The sequence below is a fragment of the Trichosurus vulpecula genome, chromosome 1 (genome assembly GCF_011100635.1).
Source record: "Trichosurus vulpecula isolate mTriVul1 chromosome 1, mTriVul1.pri, whole genome shotgun sequence".
Classification (NCBI taxonomy): Eukaryota; Metazoa; Chordata; class Mammalia; order Diprotodontia; family Phalangeridae; genus Trichosurus; species Trichosurus vulpecula.
In genome coordinates, this window is record NC_050573.1 from 53,661,043 (window position 1) to 53,672,421 (window position 11,379).

The 11,379-nt window shown below is 51.4% G+C and overlaps 1 protein-coding gene across 1 annotated transcript; it reads right to left on the minus strand.

Annotated features, from left to right (window-relative positions):
* Window positions 1–2,137: 2,137 nt before the first annotated feature.
* TPGS1 (tubulin polyglutamylase complex subunit 1) lies at window positions 2,138–7,824 on the minus strand. Its single transcript, XM_036741557.1, has 2 exons — window positions 7,186–7,824; window positions 2,138–3,333 (listed from the first exon to the last, which is right to left on the minus strand). The coding sequence occupies exons 1-2, from the start codon at window positions 7,605–7,607 to the stop codon at window positions 2,805–2,807; spliced, it is 951 nt and encodes a 316-aa protein (XP_036597452.1). The 5' UTR covers window positions 7,608–7,824; the 3' UTR covers window positions 2,138–2,804.
* Window positions 7,825–11,379: the final 3,555 nt, after the last annotated feature.

Genomic DNA, 11,379 nt, shown 5'->3' on the forward strand with positions numbered 1-11,379 from the left:
AAGTGCCTGGCACGCAGCAGGACTTAATGCTTCCAGATGAACTGATAGCTAGCCTATACTCACTTAAAGATGATCCTTGAGCACTTTTGCTGATGCAGACATTCTTTCCACACTCATGCCCACGGAGACTTTAAAAAAAGTATTTTAGTAGAATAATTTTATTCCCCTCTATATTTCATTCGGTCATTTCACTTGTGTCTGACTCTTTGTGACCTTGTTAGCGTTTTTCTTGGCTAGGATACTGGAGTGGTTTGCCATTTCCTTCCATAGCTCATTTTACAGATGAGGAAACTGAGGCAAAAGGGGTTAAGTGACTTGTCCAGGGTCCCACAGCTAGTAAATATCTGTGGCCACATTTGAACTCAGGAAGATGAGTCTTGCTGACTCTAGGCCAGGCACTCTATTCACTGTGCCATCTAGCTGCCTTTTCTTGAATGTTTAATGGGACTTTTACTTTTTGCTATCGGCTATGTTCCTGAGTTATTTGGAGGAGCCTTGTCTCTGTCTCTTAATCCTAAAGGGGTAATAAAGATGGATAGGGAACAGCCATAGCATGGAGGGGTAGGCCCCTGAGCTCCAGGCACGTAGAGACAAGAGAGTCTCAGGGAATCCAGCCCATGCTCTTGAGTAAGATAAAGGCCAGGCTAGGTCAGGTGTCTCAACCCTGAGTATGACAGTCCTTGCCTTTGACCTCTGAGCTATGCATCTTGAAGGAAGAAAAACACTACTATTCACCAGCAAACATCAAAGATGGAGTCTCCTTTGTGCTATTGTCCCACAAAAATGGCCAGGATTGAAGAGGGTGCTCAGAAAACCACCTTCCCTACTTCATATGGAGGGGGAGGACTATGGCTGGGGTACACCGCCGGGTTGGTTAGCTTTGAAGAGCTGTTCTGTGTCACCCTTTTTTATTCTTTGTTACAAGGGTCAGCTTACTGGGGAGGCAGGGAGCTGTATTTGGAAATGGGGATGATGTAAAAACAAAAGATAGAAACCAAAGATCCTTTGTGAAAACCCAAGTCCCTCATTTGGCACAGCCCCGTGCTGAGCTGTATTTAGTCTGACCCCAGACTTGGCCAGTTGTGGCTATCCTTCAATGATTCCCCATGTGGATGGAGGAGTTTTGTGCCAGCTCATTCTTTCCCTCCCCAGTGTAGCTGCTGGTTTATGAAATGGCAACAGGAATGGGAAATGGGTATGAGAAGCTGGTCACATCTCTGGTTCCAGGTCACTAGCTCACAACACCCACTATGGACTATTAGGCAAGAAGGAGGGGCAGGCTGCTGGAGAGTTGTTTTGTTTTGAAGGATAGGGCAGAACTAAGCTTGTGTTCTCACTGGAGAGGAAGAGATGGAACGTGTCTAAGAGAGCGGGCATTCTTCATGGCGCAGGGTCCCCAGAGGGGGTGGGACGAACTGGGATCTCAGGAATAGGTGGAAGCATTAGCCTTGTCCAAAAGAAGTACCCCTCCTTTGCAGACAGGAAAGATAGGGTAGAGAGGAGGAGGCAGAGTCAGGGAGCTCTGGGCTCCTGCTGGATGGGAGGTGAGGTCATCTGCTGAGGGTGTATGTGTGACTATGTCAGGGTGGGGCACAAGGGGTGAGATATGTAGCAGTCACCAAGGGGTGTGGGCCAGGCAAGCCCCAGGACTGGAGGGCCCAGCAAAGGTCAAACATGAATTTGTAGTCGACATGTTGGTACCATTTCATGGCTTTCCCCAGCAGCTGAGGGGGCACGAGTGGGGAGGGCTGGTAGACACCTGACTCTAGGCCCCACTTGCTCTCGGCTTCCATGTGTGAACCTTGAACACAGGTATCTGACAAGGACAGAAGTAAGGCCTGATGAGTGGTCTGGACCCCTCCTCCTCCTTCCCACCAGCCATTCTCTTAGCCTGCACAAAGCATTAGTTAGGGTCACCTCGTCTGAGACCCAAGTCAACATTTCTCATCTCTCAGGCCAGGGAATGGAGTTCAAGGAATTACAGGTCTGATGAAAGGCCCTGCCTGGGGCTGAGTGATGTCTGCTTAAGGAAGATGAGGCCGGGACTCTTTTGTCCCAACCAGGGAAGCTCATTTTTTTGGCTGACGCTGAGAGTAGGCAGGAAAAAGCTGCCTTGACTCATCCATAGACACAGTGGTGGACAGAGGTTATAAAGAATTTATTACTTAGAGTGAGGATGGAAGTTTGGGACAATTGGGAGCCCCAGCCCAAGGAGCAGAGAGGGTGCCAGTGGCAGGCAGGGAAAAGCCATGGGTGGACAGTTGGGGAGAGTCAGGCCTCAATGCTGAGCTGGATGGAATGGTGGGCAGATTGGGGAGCTCTATTTCCCAATTTCAGTCCAGAAAATGATCTCTGGACCTGACCCCTCTCCCCTTTGGGAAACCACCTGGATTCTGATTCTCATCTGGGGGAGAAGCTTTTCAGTGGCTAGAGAGAGGGTGCTGATCTCCCCAAGACTGGTCCCCAAGGGGAAGTGAGACTGAACAAGTTTGGGCTGAGAAAGAGCTGGTCTTTAGTCTGTCAGGTTCCCTGGCATTCCCAACATGCCATGGCACTTTCCTTTTGGGAGAACCTGAGCAGTCTGAGCTGCCAGCAGCTCAGGCCCTATCCCTTCCTCCTAGGAATGCCCAAGCCAGCCAGACAGCCTTTCCCAGCAAGGGGTCAGGGAAAGGAATGAGGTATCTGAAGGCAGAGTGGAACCAGAGGCAAAGAGAAAGGGTGGGGTAGCATTGCCCTTTGATCCCCACTATCCCAACCCATATCTTAGGCCAGGTTGATCCCTGAAAGGTTTGGCAGCTTTGGGGTTAGCCCACAGGCCTGACCTTGGCAATAAACAGGGTAGCAGCTTTCTCCAGGAACTCGTCCCTCAGCATGGCCGAGTTGGGCTTGCGGGCCAGTAGGGCCCGGTCCATGGCTAGGGCAAGGCAGTCGGGACCCAGCTGAGAGCCGGCTTCGAGGTATCGGCTGGGAGCTTCAAAATCGCCAGCCAAGAGGGCCCCCTCCAGGGTGTCTAGCACTGCCTGGCACACCCGGCGGTCAGCCTGGCCTGAGTCATCCAGAACCTCGTAGAGGGCATCTGCCCGGGCCACAAACTCCAGAAGCACAAAACAGGTGAGCATGCCATAGCGGAAGATGTCAAAGGGGACAGCCTCGTGGTCCCGGCACTGGATCTTCCGCAGGAGGGGGGACACGATCTCCTCGGGGGCCTCCCCGTCTCTGCAGATGCGCTTCAGCAGCTCACTGTAGGTGCGCCCGTCGAGGCCCGGCCTCTTCTTCCGGCCACTGGCACTCAGGCACTCATAGGCCACACTGACGTTGTTGTTGAAGGCAGTCCTAGAGGATGGGGGGGCAAACAAAGCTGCAGGTGAACTGTGTGTGACGTGTGTCCTCCTGCATCCCCTGTCCCTCTGCACCAGGGCCCCACTGGACTATTTGGCTGGCCCAGCCCACCCCACCCCCGCCCACCTCCTGGGAGCTGCGGCTGACCAGCCTCAGCTGCCTGCACGAGCTTCCCCCAAGTGCCCATGGCCCTTTCTCAGCCCTCAGGAGAGCTCCAGAGCTCCTCTTCTGCCAATTTTTTTTTAAATGTCATGTTGCTGCGGGTCCTCTCTCCCCCTTCAGGCTGAGGGTGGGTCCCAGTGTTCCCACAGGTCTGAGGGACAATGGCAGCTCCCAGAGTGCTGGGCCTCTGGCCACCCTCCAAGCTCACCTACGCCATAGCACTGGGGCAGGTTTTTTGACCAGGAAGCTCACAATCCACCAGATGGACTCTTCACCTTTGCCCCAAGAGGAGTCCTTCCCCCTCACTCTCTTCTACGGTTTGGCTAAGCACCCCCCCAGCTTGGGTCAGAAGGGGCTGGTGGCGGCCAGTGGAGCTGTGGCGCACTACACCTATACCTGCCTCCTTGACATCCGCTTCTGCCATATTTCCATGTCTATCTCCCAGAGTTCCTTTGGACCAAGGAGGGGCTGAGGATTCCTGCCATGGGATTTTTTTTCCTCACAAAGGGCTTAGAGGTTAGGGTAGATAATGGGACTGGTCCATGGAATTGAGAGGAGAGAGAAAAAAGATGGAATCATGAAGTGACGGGTTAGAAAAAAACCTCTGAATATATAGTGACTCCCCTTTTTTAGCCTCAATGTACCTTTGTTTAAAATCTTATTTTTATTGCTATCTTTCCCCCTCTTTCTTTCTCTATTCAGTGATCTCATCTCTTCCCATGCGCACTTATTCAGCAGCCCCTCCCCTGGGCCACCCATGACTAAGTTTATGTTTAGTTATCAGCTCTTCCCAGAACAGTCCTACATCTCCACCTGAACGGCCTTTCAGCGTCTCCAACAGGCTCAGAACTGAACCCATCAGAGCAGCACAGGTTTGGAGCTGGAAGGGCCCAAGGAAGCTATCCAGCTGAAACCCCAAGAACTGACATGACTTGTAACATCACCCAGATACTTAAGTGACAGAGACAGAATGTGAACCCTCAGCCTCTGAGTCCGGACTGGCTGACTGTCCCTCCTCGACATTTCCCTGTTTTTATCAAGGGCACCAGCATCCTTGCAGGGCTTGGGAGGGATCTGCCCTTTCCCCCACTCCAATGAGCTGATCAGGCATTGATACTTAGTGCTTCTACCACCCCATCTCCTTCTTCCATCCCTTTCTTTACTCGGGGGGCCACTAGTCTAGCTTGACCCGCCAACACCTCGTACTTGGAGGACTCAATAGCCTCCCAGCTTCATCTCTCTCCTCTTCAATCCATTAGACAGCTGCCGAACTAATCTTCCTCAGGTATGGGTTTGACTATCACTCCCCCTATGGCTCCCTACTGCCCGGAGGATAAAATCCAAACTCTCCCATCTAGTATTTCAGCTCTAGACCATCTTTCCATCGTTAATTCACACGTCATGTTGTTGTGTGTCCTCTCTCCCCCTTCAGGCTGAGGGTAGGTCCTTGTGTTCCCTCAGGTCTGGGGGCTCCTCCAGTTCAGGGCTGGGGTAAGTCTGCTCTGATGGCAGCTCCCAGGGTGCAGAGAGCTTACCCAAGCTTCACCTTCCCATGCTCAGCCAACTGGACCTGGGCTGCGGGCTGTTCTCAGAACTTGATTCCCTAGCTCCTGTGTTTCTGATCAGGCTGTACATTGTACACTTCCTCCTAAGCCATGACTCGAAGAAGGCCTTAACTTTCTCCAAGGTTCACCACTCTCCCCAGCCCTCCAATCATCTTCTCCCTATTATGTAAGTACTTTATCTGATCTCCCCTTGGCCCCCTCCATTCCTTCAGTTACACTGCTCTCTGGTCATGTTGTATCCCGGCTCTGCCCCCCACCTCCACCCCAAAGCAAAGTGAAAGCCCCTCGAAATCAAGGACTGGATTATTTTGTTTCTGTATGTCCTGTGCCTAGCACACTCCTTTGCATAGCATATATAGGATAGTTTGTTGAATTGGTTGAAAATTACACCTGGAAGGGACCTTAGTTCAAAGCCCTGAGGCCCAGAAAAGGAAGCAGGTTTGTTCAAAGTTACACAGCAAGTCAGGGGCAGAGCTGAGACTGGAACTCAGGTCTATGCCTCCCAGTCCAAAGCCTTTTTCCTCTCTGCGACCTCCAACCTGATGTCTGACACCACCTTGTGTGGGCTGATGAGGCCTCCAGAGGGGAGAGAGTGGTTGTGGCAATGCTCTCCGCTGCCCCTCCTCTTCTGGCCGTATCCTAAAACAGGATCAGGAAAGGCGGGGCCCTGTTGTCCTGGCACAATGGAAGGAGGGGATTGGGCTTCTGGGCCACAAAAGCCTAGTGAACTGTTCTCTGCAGAAATGGGAGAGGATCCAGGGGGACTTAGGTTCCCAGACCCGTCCCCATCTGACCCAGTATCTGCTCCTCCCTCCTACGCAGGCTTTGTTTCTGTCGGTAAAGTCAGCTTAAAGGGATTTGTCATCTGCCAGATAATTGGGAAGATGAATGAGGTAAGGGTATAAAGCTGTTCCAGAATACAAAACAGTGATGATTAGACCATAAAATAATAAAAGGGTAATAATAAAAACTGGGGTTTGTGTATGGTTTCCTCCTGAGTATAAAATTACGCTCCTGGCATTTTAGGGGCAAACTATTCTTGGATACAAGGTTTACAGAGGCCTGGAGTTCACAGTCTGTTCATTACTGCAGAGAGCTGAACAAGGGCCAGTGCAATCTGGGAGATTGAACCCTAAACCAGGAGTCAGGAGACCTGGCTTTTCATTCTATCCCTCCTACAAAGTGGCTGTGTGATAGCATGGTGTGGGAATCAGGAGAGGTAGAATCACAGAATTGTAAGACAGGAAGGGAGACCGTAACATCTAATCTCTTATAAGGAGGCATCATGGGAGTACAAACTGGGCTGGTTCCATAGGCAGTCAGAGGAACCTGGGTTTAACTTGTCACCTAGTGCTACTTGTGTGACATTGTGCGTGCCACTCAAATTCTCTAGGCCTAAATTTGTAAAATCTGCAAAATGAGAGGATTGGACTGGATGATCTGTAAGGTCCTTTCCAGGTCTACATCTATGGTTTTACAGATGGAGAAACTAAGGCACGGGAAGGACAAGTGATTTGCCCCAAGCATTTAAGTGGCTCATGTTTATCAGTGGCAGGGCAAATCTAATTATCCCTATTATATACAGGAGAAAACAGGAGTTTTCAGAAATACAGGAGTCCTGGAGTGGTGAAATGCATTGCTCGGGTTAACAAACTAGAGCTAGAGCTAGAACCCAGAGGTTCTGTACAAGATTCCCTTCCCCCACCTTCCACTCTCACTACCCAACCTCAAAAGTCCTTTTTTCTGGGGCTGTTTTGTAACGTGAGACCCTCTCTGGACCGCTCACGTAAAATGAAAAGCTTAGACTAAGAGAGACTTCCCATGCTCTAGGTTCTAAGCTTCGCCTGGGAGTCTAAGAGCTGAGATCAAGTTCAGGTGCCATCTGGTCTCCATGGCTTGGCAAGGGAAGACTACAACGCCCAACATGCAGTGCACCGCCCACACCCCAAGTGGGGAGGTGAGAAAAGGGTGTGTATGTCTATGGCGGAGACTACGATTCCCAGCATGCCCCCACGACGCACAAAGGATGCTGGGACTTGTAGTCTACGAAGGCTGCGGCCCAGCCCCTCGGTGGGTCCGTCGGTCGGTTTTCCCGCCCGGCCCAGCCCGGCCCCCGCACCTCTGGGAGTGGTGAGCCAGGCGCAGGTGCCACAGGGCGCGGCCGATGCGCTGCTGCTGCAGGAGAAGCAGGCCCGGGGGCTCCCCGGCGCCGCCGTTGGCTGGCGAGCGCAGGCCCAGGTTGTCGAAGTAGTGCGCCAGGAAAGGGAGCGGCTCGTCGGGTCGCGCCTCCAGCACCTTGAGCAGCGCCGCGCGGAGCATGGCCGTCACCCCGGCCTGCCGCAGGAATTCCTCCTCGCTTTCGGTAGCCAGGCCCCGTGCCGGGCTCGCCCGCCGAGCCTCAGAAGCCCCTGCCACCGGTGCCGTGGGCCGCCGCTTCTCCGCCATCTTCCCTGCGGGCCTACCAGGGGCCGGAAGCGCCACCATCTTGGCACGGGGCGGTGCAGGAAGCGGTGCGTCAGCCATGTTGGCTGCTGGCGGCATCGTTGTCGCCAGCGCTTTGAGTGCAAAAGTAGGTTATAAAGAGCTTGGATATTAATGAAGAGACGCTGCCTCTGACTTAAATCATCTCCAGCGAGGCGGGGACTATGGGGCGCGGGCCCCAAAGATGACCTTTGCCAGACGCTAGCCTGGCCTCCCTATAGGCTTGCTGGGGAAAGCTGTTCCTGGTATGACGCTGTTGCCACTCCATCTTGAGTGTGGGCGGAGGGCCCGCCCCTTAGCAACGGCTGCCCGTGGTTTCCAAGAACGCGTGCTCCGCGTGCTGCGCTTCCGACTTCTGACTCCCAGCTTTGAAACCCGCCAGGAAGGCTTGTTTTTGTTTATTAGTATTATTTTTTTTTAAATCTGCCCAGCTTCCTTCCTGTCTGAGGCTGGAACACGACTCTGTTCTGGAAGATAGAACCCAAATGCCTGTCCAGGAGTGCAAGAGAGGAGTTGATGGGGAAGCAGCTCTTGCTTGTAGGGATCTTGTATCCTCACCTCCGAAGTCCAAACAAGAGTTTCTTCTTTCTGGGAGCGTCAGTTCCAGGAGCTAAAACATGGTCTCTGCCTCAGGGAGCCTTAGATGTGGAGAGACAGCTCCTGCTAAGTTTAGGGAGACACATAGGTGGGGAAGTCATAAACCCTGCCCCTCAGCAGCCCTAGATTTGAGGTGGGAGGGGAAGAGCCCTTTTCCCCAGGAAGCCTCTGGTGTGGGGGGTAGATTTGCGAGAGCCCCATTTATGAAGGAGAGACAGACCTTGCCCTTGCGGAGCCCCAGGTCTGAGCGGTTACCCTGTCCCAGAGTATAAGAAAAGGGACACAAAGGCAAACACTGAAGAAAACTTTTAGGGCAACTTCTCAGCAAATGTGAATGGCTACTGTGCCAAGTATGAGCCTCTGAATGAATGAAAAGGCAATAAGTGCTCACTATGTGCCAAGCACTGAGAATACAAGTACAAATTCAAACGTAGCCACTGCTGTGAGGAGAGCTCACATGGGGGAGGGGGAGGTGGGAAGTGGGGGAAGTGGTGGTGAGGAAAGGACATCTTTATTGGGAAAAGTTACAAGGATGGTGATGGCCTGGACTAGTGCCATGGTAAGAGAGAAGAGTGAATCCTCCTAGATGTAATGGGAGCCTGAGAAAACCACCTGTCTATATACACTCTGCACAAGTGATCCCATTCCAGCTTGTCTCCTGGACCAGATTGCCCCACCTATCATCTTCATTTTCTCACTTATTTTCATCCTTTCTTCCTCTATTGGTTGCTTCCCTACTGTCCCCAAACTTGACAATATTGCCTCAATCCTCAAAAAACACTCACTTGATCCATCCATCCCCAAAGGCTGTCACTCCATATCTCTCCTCTGTTTTGTGGCTAAACTTGAAAAGGACATCTGTAGAATAGCTAGCTGCCTCTACTTCTTTTCCTCTCATTCTCTTCCTAACTCTTTACAGTCTGACTTTTGACTTCATCATTCAACCAAAACTACTCTCGCCTGTTACTAACGGTCTCTTAGTTGCCAAATTGAATGGTCATTTCTCAATCCTTAACGTTCTTGCCCTCTCCTCAGCTTTTGGTACTGTCTGTCACCCTCTTCCCTTTAGGTTTTTGTGACCCTGCTCTTTCTTGGTTCTCCTACCAATCTGACCACTCCTTCTCAGACTCTTTGGCCGGATCTTTATACAGGTCGCTTCCACTATGGGTGTTTCACAGGGCTTTTGCCTCAGGCCCTCTTCTATATTCTTTCATTTGGTGACTTTATCAGCTACCATGGATTGAGTTATCGTCCATACTGATGATTCTCAAATTGACTTATGTGGCTCTAACCTCCCTTTGCTGATCTCCAGTCTTGAATCTGCAACTGCCTTTTGGTTATCTCGAACTACAGGCACCTTAAACTCAACATGTCCAAGACTCAATTCATTCTCTTTCCCTCCAGACCCTCCCCTCTTCCTAACTGCCCCATGACTGTTCAGGGTCCTACTGTCTCCATTCACCCTGCTTGAAACCCACGTGTCATCCTTGGACTCACCATTCTCTCTCACTTACCCCTCTCCCCCATACAATCTGTTGTAAAGAGCTATTGATTTTACCTTCATAACATTTCCCATATATACCCTCTTCTCTCCTGATATTGCCACCACTCTAATACAGACTCATCACCTCATGCCTGGATTCTTGCCATAGGCTGCTGGCTGTTCTCCCTTCCTCAGTTTATCCTCTACTCTCCTGCCAAAATGATCTTCCTAAGTGAAGTTCTGACCAGGAGCACCGCCCCCCCCCCCCCAAATAAAACAAAACAAAAAAAAATGCCTCCATACTCAATAAACTCCAGTTGCTCTCTGTCATCTCCAGGATCAAATATAAAAGCCTGTTTGGTGTTGAAAGTCCTTCATAATCAGCCCCGCCCCAAACTAACCTTTCCAGTTTTCTTAACATGCCCCACGCCGAGCCCTGTGCCCCCAGCACATGCACTGGCCTCTTTACTGTTCCTAGAACAGAACACTGGCCATTTTCATTTGTTATCCTCCATGCCTGCAATGCTTTCCCCCCTCATCTCTGCCTCCTGGCTTCCTTCAGTCTCCAGCTAAAATCCCATCTTCTACAGGGAGCCTTTTTCTGATCCCTCTTAATTCTACTGACTTCCCTCTCTTGGTTGTTTCCATTAGTGTTTCCTGTTATCTTCTCCATTAGACTGGGACTGCTTCGTGCCTTCTTTTGAGTACCCAGCACTTAGACCACTGCGTGGCAACTTGGTAGTTACTGGCATGAAATGACTGATTCTTCCAGGGCTTGGTTTCTGGTCCATTTCAGTTTGGAATGGGAGGACACTCTGCCAAGGATCCATTCTGAGTCTCTGAGAATGAGATTTAGGTGTTAGGGCATGAGACCATGACAGACTCTCATCTCAGTTCCCCTAACACTCACTTCTGGACTGGAGGGACTTCCAGTGGGGGGACTTAAGGTGCTCCTGTTGAGGGGGGATTTCTGCTATCTCCCCCCTCAGACTGGTGCATTTCTGACAACAGCAGATGTCTCCCTCTCAGGCACTAAGAGCAGACCTACTCACTTTACTCAGACCTAGCTCACCTAGTGGTGAGGACTTCCTGAGGGCCAGGGTATGGTCTCCCACTCAGCATTTTGGGAAGCTCAGAAGGAGCAGCCATTAGTTTGGGAAGTTTCTTCACCTTACCCTGAGGGACTCGTTGCTGCTTTTGACAACCTAAACTTTCATGGATGACTGTGGCCACTGGGGATTTCACTTCCTCTTCAGGTCACGGGCGTGGGGGGCAGGTGGAAGTGACTTTAGGCCACTCTAGGAGAAGTAGTAGGGCAATGTCTCTCCTCCTACTTTCCTTTTGACCAGGAGTTCATACATAATACTTGGTCATTCAATCTGACACCCTCATTTTTAGGAGAAGTGGTCTTGTCCCATGCCCATGCTCACCAGAAGAAGGGCCTGGACCAGCTCCACGTCTCCTGTATTCTCTCTAGCCCAGGGCTCTCCCTGGCCAGCCAAAGGTTCCTACTCCTGTTCCTTTGGAAGTACCTCATGACACATATGCTACCTCGTACATCAAAGTGGTGGCACCAGCTTCTTGCCTTGCCATAGTCGGTCATCACTGAAGTTAGAAGTACTGGGCTTGGCGCCCGAGAAGAGCTGTGAGGAGACACGGGCCCTTCATTCTTTGCTGAGGTGGGGGAGCATGGGTGTGGAGTGCTGCAGGTAACTCCAGACTTCTGGGATGAAATTGGTTAGTTTTGCTGAG

Excerpts from the sequence above, each read along its gene's own strand:
- TPGS1 (XM_036741557.1), bottom strand. The coding sequence starts at position 7,607 with ATGCCGCCAGCAGCCAACATGGCTGACGCACCGCTTCCTGCACCGCCC. Across the intron at positions 3,334-7,185 it reads CTGGCTCACCACTCCCAGAG|GACTGCCTTCAACAACAACG; the intron begins GTGCGGGGGCCG and ends CCCATCCTCTAG.